The sequence below is a fragment of the Phaseolus vulgaris genome, chromosome 3, assembly GCF_000499845.2.
Source record: "Phaseolus vulgaris cultivar G19833 chromosome 3, P. vulgaris v2.0, whole genome shotgun sequence".
NCBI classification, from domain to species: Eukaryota; Viridiplantae; Streptophyta; class Magnoliopsida; order Fabales; family Fabaceae; genus Phaseolus; species Phaseolus vulgaris.
Genome location: NC_023757.2, coordinates 10,732,244 through 10,740,669, shown reverse-complemented (window position 1 = coordinate 10,740,669; position 8,426 = coordinate 10,732,244). Strand labels below are relative to the sequence as shown.

At 31.0% G+C, this 8,426-nt stretch overlaps 1 protein-coding gene across 1 annotated transcript; it reads right to left on the bottom strand.

The window, feature by feature from the left end:
* Positions 1-1,612: 1,612 nt before the first annotated feature.
* LOC137806623 (protein NRT1/ PTR FAMILY 2.13-like) lies at positions 1,613-7,168 on the bottom strand. The gene is made up of 4 exons (XM_068606836.1): positions 6,788-7,168; positions 5,833-6,050; positions 3,863-4,440; positions 1,613-2,631 (listed from the first exon to the last, which is right to left on the bottom strand). Exons 1-4 carry the CDS (start codon positions 6,888-6,890, stop codon positions 1,761-1,763), a joined length of 1,770 nt encoding a protein of 589 aa, XP_068462937.1. The 5' UTR covers positions 6,891-7,168; the 3' UTR covers positions 1,613-1,760.
* Between the last annotated feature and the right edge of the window lie 1,258 nt (positions 7,169-8,426).

Genomic DNA, 8,426 nt, shown 5'->3' with positions numbered 1-8,426 from the left:
CATGGCGGGTCTTGAATGATATAATAGCGTCTAAAGCGAATTTGGTGAGAAGGGGATAGGTATGATTAACAATATATGTAGTATGTGTGGGGAGGAAGAGGAAACTACGTCTCACGTTTTTTGTACGTGTAGAGTTGCCTGACTTGTGTGATCTAAGTACTATGAGTGGATATCGACGGATCACCGGGAGCCAAAACAACATTTTTTAAGCTTTAACATGAGCGGTGTCAACGAAAGTGTTAATCAAATCTAGGGTTCGGTGTGGATAGCAGTTGTAGGAGAATTGTGGAAGCACAAGAATAAGAGGATTTTTAATGGTGGTAGGATTGATTATAATGAATTTTTTTCTCTAGTGCAGGTCAAGGCTTGGTCTTGGGTAAAGTTCAAAGTACGTGGGGTAATGTTTTCCTTTTCTGATTGGTGTCTTAAGCCTCTAGTCTGCATGAAGTCTGTTAGGAATTATTAGGAGGTCTAGTTGATGAGTATAGAGGCTTTTTTTGAGTTGATGGTTGTATAAGGGTTGGGGTATCCCTGAAATACCTCAATTATTCATTTGTTTTTTGCTGATAAAAAAATGATATACCAAGTTGGGTGGTTAAATATATCATGTGTTGAAAATCAATGAAGATTTTTTACATTAATTTGGTTGTGATAGTCATAGATACTTAATAATATGTGTAGAAATTAACTTGTTATATGAAGTTGTTAGATTGAAATATACCACACGACCGAAACGATATAGTCGGTCGAGATGTTCTAGGTTGTTTATCCGAGTGGTCCCCTAACAACTAAATTCGAGCACATATCAGTAACCCAAAGTAAAGATCTCCTAAATAGGTTTTGCAGGGAAATCGTATGAAATGTCAGATGTAGGAATTAACCATTCGTGCTAATCTAGACTCATAACCACGAGGATCTAGCACACCTCTATAAATAGTTAACCAACACCAAGCTAAGGTACTCATTTAATACTCTCAACCACCGAATATCGAACACTGACTTGAACGTCATATTACCTTTTGCAAATACCCCCTCACTCTGACTAATGACCGAGTACTATTAGGAGCTAACACTTGGTAGACCAAGGAGCGCACGCGACAACGAAGACATATCCTTCTCGACCCATAAAAGAACAATTGTGGACCACTGTTAGGCTGGGAAGGATACATCTTCGTCGCATGTGCTCCTTGGTCTACCAGGTGTCAACTCCTAACAGTACTTGGTCGTCGATCTTTGTTCAGAGTAAGGGAGTACCTACAAAAGGTCTTTCGACGCTCAAGTCAATGTTCGATATTCAATGTTGGTAGGTATTAAATGCGTACCTTAACTTGATGTTGACCAATATATTTATAAAGGTGTGTATAATCCTATATTAGCATGAATATCACGATTAATTCCTGCATTAGTTTGACATTTAGTACGATTTCCCTGCAAAACCTGTTTATAAGGTTCTTGCTTTGGGTTGCCGATATGTGTTTGGATATAGTTGTTGAGGGACCACTCGGATAAATAGCCTAAAACATCTTGGTCGACTATATCGTTTAGTGTGGTACAACAAATATATTTTTTTTCATGTTATAAGGAAAAAAAAAAAGCAAATATAAACTTGATATTAAGGAGTAAAAACATATTTGAAATTTTATTTGCTAATTCAACTTCTGAGAAGATTATAAAAAAAAAGCTCATTCAATTTATTTATGTGATGTCTTGGTATGTACACACATATCTATATATCTAAACTTTTGTGTCTTTTCTTAAACTTAGGCTTTGTGAGATCCAAGCTCCACTTCATGAGTTTGATCATTGAAGTCCACACTTCCCTTGTACTGATATCTTCTAGCAACAAATGTAAAGAAGATGAGGTTGAGGGTGGACAACACTGCTATGAGGTAGTAAAAGTAGTCTATCCTCCCAGAATTTATGTCATTTGTCAACCAATCTGGATGGCTATGTGTTGTTGTAGTGTGATGAACCACGTTGACCATTATGGTGCTCACATAGTTGGCTGCAGCAAAAGAACACGAGAACAAGGAATTGCCAATGCTTCTCATATGCTCAGGAAATTGGCTGTTGAAGAACTCAATTTGTCCTATTATATTGAATGCCTCACAGAGTCCCATAAGGATCAAGTGTGGTGCTAGCCACAAGACTGACATGGGAGCAATTCCTAGTGGCGTTGGATTTGAATTTGCTGAATCCCTTCTCACTTTTTCAACCATGCCAACCACAACCATAGAAAGAATAGAGAACACCATGCCAATTCCAATTCTTAGGAGTAGAGTGATGCCCCCTTCATGCTTAGTAATTTTTCTAAGTTTTGGCACTAAGAAACTGTCATAGAATGGGAGCCACAAAGCTATGGTGATTAATGATATGACCATAAGTGAACCAGCTGGGATTTGGAAGTTGGGTCCAAGGTGTCTGTTCATTTTTAATGCTTGTGACACAGTAAATGTCCCTTGTTGTGCCATGGAAGTGAGACTAAGGATCCCTGCTGCCCAAATTGGGATAATTCTGGCTAAGCATTTCACCTCTTCTACTTGTTGGATGCTAACAAGTCTCCACTGATTCACTATGCTCCCATCTGGGTTTAACTCACCTTCCATTATCAAAGCACCTTTGTTCAAGGCCCTACCAAAACACAAATATCAACCTAAGTTCAAAATATGGAAACCAGCTTTGAATTCTACATGTTAATTACTATTGATGCTTGTTCAGAAATTGATTAAATCTCAGAAAAAGTTAAATGACAAGTATGTTTCAATTTATGAATTATATAAATTGACAATAAAAATTTACGTGTATAAGTATGTTTCAATTTTTTTAACCGAAAGATGTTTCTCATAGTTGATTCAAAATGATTTGTTCCTTATTTTAGTAATTAAATAAAAATTTATGCAATAAGTTTGATTTTTTTAAAAATTAATGTACTTCTCTTTTTTAAAATTGTGTTAGAATTGTCAGAAATTCAACAAATATTTTTTGAATTAGATACTTGATTGATACGTGTCCTACGAGTGTCGTACGAATATTAATATCTGATACTGTGTCTGACATGGACACACCATTTAAGAGGCGTGTCCGTGTCGGACACGTCATTTAAGAGACGTGTTCGAGCATCCTAGCACATCTCATTGTTAAGATTTGTAGAAATATTCTATCATTAAATATATTTTTACGTACTAATTTAAATATAATCCAGGGACTATTATATAATTAAACTATAATATTTGGGTTCAAATTATTTCTTTTTACAAATTCAAGATTGATTTGGATTTTTTACTCTTTCAGCGACTAATTAATAATTAACAACGCTAATATATTCAAGGAATGGATAATTAGTGCATTAGAAAAATAACCAAGCTTTCTCTTTATAAAATATTTTTTATCTTTTTACTTTTAATTAAAAGTAACCCTTTGTTTTAACTTTATTTGCTGTTTTCAAAAGTTTGTAAGGATAAAAATGAGAAAGAAATTATTATTTTTTGTTTTCAATATTTTAATACGAACTTGTAAAACCAGAGAGTAGAAAATAAAAATAGAATACATTTTTACAAAGCAAACACGCTTCAAGAAAGCAGAAAAAAAAAGGAAAAGCAATTCCCTCTATTAAGTAAATTAAATCAAACATGGGTTTTGATTTAATCCATCCAATTGCATATAAAAAAAGAAAGTGCTGTAATATTTTGTCTTCCCAAAGAAACACTAACTTAACAATATAAAATATTTTAATTTAAAGTGTTAATGATATTAATCTTTCATTATTTTTTTCCACAAAGCTATTATATTAAAATAAGAAGAGAAGTTCTCACACATGTATAAAAGTGTTGGTTTTAGTGTGAATGAGAGATATGTTTCTGACCTGAATTGTTTGGTTAAAGGAAGCTTTGACAGAACCGTGGTCCCAAGAAGTGGGGGATCATAGAAAGCCCCTTCTGGCTTCTCCTCAGTAGTTGGAAACCTGAGTTTTCTCTTTGTATAAGCAGCCACAAGAACTCGAGCAACACCAGAAAAAATGCTTCCTTCAGGCTTCACATGCACGTAAAAGCTTGTGCCCACAAAGAACATGATTATGGAGCAGAGCATGCAGAGAGTAGGTATCCCAAACCCAATTTTCCAGCTCACAGAGTCTTGGATATACACCACCACTGTTTGAGTGACCAAAAGGACCATAGTGAATGTGGTGTAGTACCAGTTAAAGTAGCTCTTCATCCCTTTCTTCCCTTCTTCTGTGGTTGAATCAAATTGGTCAACACCAAATGGGATGCTGCATGGTCTTACCCCAGAAGAACCTATGGTTAAAAGGCAAAGTCCCAAAACCAACACACCCATCTGAGAATTACTTGCCCTAACACATTCACCAGATGCAACTTCCTCAGGGCTACAAGGTGGAGGGTGCAACTGTGGTAACCACGATGTTAAAGTCACCACGATCATCCCCTATTTCACATAATATACCAAAAAAGTAAAATATAAAGAAAGTGATTATATTATACCTTAGTTTTTTTAATTTAAAAAAAAATAAAATTCTACCATAAACTTTAAAAAATTAGAATTATTAAAATGCAATAGACATTTATGTTTCATCGTACTGGTGCACTTACCACCTATGTGATATTGCCTCCACTGTTATAGTATTGTATTATTATGATGACCTGCTTGATTTGCATACTTTTGCTTTAAAAAAAAATAAGAGGATACGAAATATAGTCACCTAGAATATTTAATGCTAGCGAAGTAGGGCATGTAGATGTTTATGAAATGTATCATTCCCATTTTCATTAAATATTATATGTGAAATTGATTACTAAATAAACTAGAATTGCATAATACAAAAAATGTGAAAAAAATCAATCAAATTTGAGAAAAGAAAATAACAAGATTAAATTTCTCAAATGGTAGTTTTGAAAGTTCCTTTCAAAGATTTGGCTTGAGTTATTAAAATCATAAAAAAAAATAGTAATTATAAATACACTACAAGAAAATTATGAAATAAAAACTAATTTTTAGAGACAAAAAATAATTAGTTGTTATAGTGACTAAATTAGATATCATTTTAGAGACTAAATTTTTTTTTTGATTTAGTATCTAATTAGTTACCATTGCTACCAAATTTAGAATTTAAATAATTGGTAGTTAAAGTCTGGTAGCTAATTAGATATTAACTTAAAAATTATTTAATAATAATACAAATTAATTTAGAAATATTTTTTTAATTTTTTTATGGTCTCTAATTTAGTCATTATAATAACTAATTATTTTTTATTTAAAAATTAATTTCTATTTTATTATTATTTTATTATTTTCTTGTTAGGATAGTTAACAAATTCTTATGATAAGAATTTAAATTACTAAGTATAAGACTAGATAATTTCTAAACTTTCTCTTTCTCTTCTTTTTATCTATTTAAAATCTGTAAATGACTCAAAGAAGATATACATGAATAAAAACACTTAATGTTTATGTTTTGACAAGATAGTTATTTTATATCTTTATAAAACAAGAAACTCATGTTATTGCTGTACTGCTGCATTTACCACCTGTCACTATGTTGGTATTGACGTATTGTATTATTATGATGACCAGATTGATTTGATTTGCATTCTTTTGCTTAATTTCATCTACTATCGACTACATAGTAGATGAAATTTAAGAATATTTATTATTGATTGATTGAATGGGGGCACATCATGCATTTATGTTCCTCTTATAGCCAAGCCCAGAAAAAGGCAAGGGTGACTAAATGAAGAAGTTGTATTAGATTTACCTCCAAAAAAGAAAAAAGTTGTATAAAGTTTGGTTTTTCATTCTGAAAAATATGAGTGAGCTTACCAAAAGGGTACCAAAGGATGCAAAAGCTATGGTTCGGAAACGACCAACGTAGGCATCAGAAATGAAGGCACCAATGAGTGGTGCAAAGTTTGTGATCCCAAACCATAAACTCAGAATGTTGGAAGCAGTAACTTGGTCCAAGTGAAGTTCTCTTGTCAAATACACCATAAAGTTAGCAAACAGACCAAACACTGCCAACCTCTCAAAAGTTTCATTCCCTGCAACGTTAACCAAAATCCAAGAAAAACAAAGTAATAATTGATTAGACTGGGACGAAGCTTTGGTCTAGTTTACTTAAAAGTTTGTGTTTCACTTCAATACAAGAGTTTCACTTCTAAAATTCTAAAAGTTTGTAGGGTAATGTTTGTTGGCGGTAGGAAACTTGTTTTTGGATGTTATTGTATATTGGATACCGTTTCATTTTATTTTTTTTGATAAAAAAAATATCTCTCCTCTCTCTTAAACACAGAATAATTCATTTATATTTATTATGAAATTATTAATTTAACTAATACTAATAAATTTGTCAGTAATACTTTTTAAAAATCATTCTTTGTAGTAAAAATATTAAACTCTTAAATGTTCTAAATAAGAGAGAAAAGGAGAGTTTATGAACCAAAACGATTAGTAAAAAAATAACTAAAATGGAAGGAGTTGTTAGAAAAGAATCTTAAAAAAAAGACAAATGAATTATAATTAAAGCTAGAAGAAGTATATAGAAATTATTGAATTGAAACTATCAAAAGTTGAACTAAGTTTGGTTTTTTAAGTATTTTGTGGTTAAACTCAATTGAAAACTGAAATCATTGGTGAATGATTGGAGTTGAGTTTTATAAAGGAAAAACACAGTTAAGAACATTTCTCTTGCTATTTGAGACAAGGATTAAAAAAGTGTGAAGGCATGAACTAGTGGGGAGAAAAAGATACAGGTAGAGAGAAGAAAAGAGAAATAGACCTAAAATAAACGTTATGGCCTTCCATCCTCCACGCTTCTTCTTGGGGTTGGTATGTGATGATTCAGAAGCAGTTGTAGGAAGGTTTCTGAGGGTTGGCTCCATTTTTTCAGAAGGTGAGAAACATGAAGAAATGAATCTTCCAAGCCACCAAGAAGGGGTATTATCTTTTCACTATTTCTCACTTGTTTTCTTCTCTAGCTGGGTAGCTTATGTGAACTCTCTCCTCTACAATGGTTTTGGTATGAATGTGTATTTACGTGTTATGATGAGGCTTTTGGAGAGGAACTATACACCCTTATTTATATGCACAAAAACAAAGATAAAATTAAAAGGTGGTTGAGGAGGCACCATCGTATATGGTGCTCAATTTCTAATAAATCTATACTCAGAAACATGCCCATCAATATTTATAATAAAAAAATTATTATGTTCTAGTTCTATATGATTTCATTTAGTTTTTTCTTTTTAAAAGTTATTAATTAATTTCTACTAAATTTATTAAGATGTGGACTTTAAGTCTAACTCAATCCCATAAAACCGACTTATGAGGTTTAGATTTGCATCTATTTATATACAATGAAATATCCTCATTTCTAGTCGTTCAGATTTGCATCTATTTATATACAATGAAATATCTCATTTCTAGTCGTTGTGTGATCTTCAACAAAACTTTAAAAATATGTAACTTATAATCTTTTTATCAATTTTGTAACGATAAAAACTCTTACTTAATGTTAAATTTAAATAAAAAAACTATTAATATATATATATATTTAGTTTTATACCAAATCTATTTTGATATCAACTATATATTTAGTTTTATTTGTGTTTTGGTGAGTTAAGTATGTTAGTTTTTTTATAAGGATGGGAAGTATGTGTTAAATATATCAATTTATGTTTTGTTAATAAAAATATATATTATATTAATTTAATATTTTTATTAAATTTGTTCCAATAAGCATAAAAATAACTATTATTAGATGTTTTTAAAGTTTATAAGGATAAAAAAATTGTAAAAAACTTAAACATGAAAAAATAACTAACATTTACATTATTTTAAAAATTGAAATATTAAATTTATCAATTAAAAAATACATATACCAAAAACTTAATTTTTCATTGTGATAATTGCGTAAGGAGTTTGGCATCATAAGTGGCTGATTAGGGTGGAGGGGTCCAAGTTATTCCAATGTGTATAAGTCATCACAAAATTACGTACACATTGAAATGATGAACCAATTTGCTTTAACAACCCTTAGCTCATTCCAAATTATTTCCAAAAGAAAAAAAGATATTCCAAATCATTAATCTAACAATCACTAAGATCCAAATTTGCTTTATTCAAATTATTTAAGCTTTTAACTGTATATAGAAGACTGCTGGATTGACTTGATTGTAAATAAAAATAAAATAGGGCGATCCAATTAAAATTTCAGAGATCAACTTCGCACAATTACAATATTTAAAAAATATAAATCTTTATTATATTATTTTTTCATGCATCCATGCCAAAAAAATATACGTCTACGTCAAATTAGTTCTTGTTATATATTTTGTAAAGAGTTTTGCAATGTTCTCCATATTTAAGTTTTTGTTCTATTTTATAGTTAATAAATTGATTAAAAATAGTTATAAGAG

What these genes read in the sequence shown, in the direction of transcription:
- LOC137806623 (XM_068606836.1), bottom strand. Translation starts at nt 6,890, where the DNA reads ATGGAGCCAACCCTCAGAAACCTTCCTACAACTGCTTCTGAATCATCA. An exon ending in GGCCATAACGTTTATTTTAG is followed by an intron (nt 6,051 to 6,787) that starts GTCTATTTCTCT and finishes TTAACGTTGCAG; the next exon opens with GGAATGAAACTTTTGAGAGG. An exon ending in CATCCTTTGGTACCCTTTTG is followed by an intron (nt 4,441 to 5,832) that starts GTAAGCTCACTC and finishes TATGTGAAATAG; the next exon opens with GGGATGATCGTGGTGACTTT.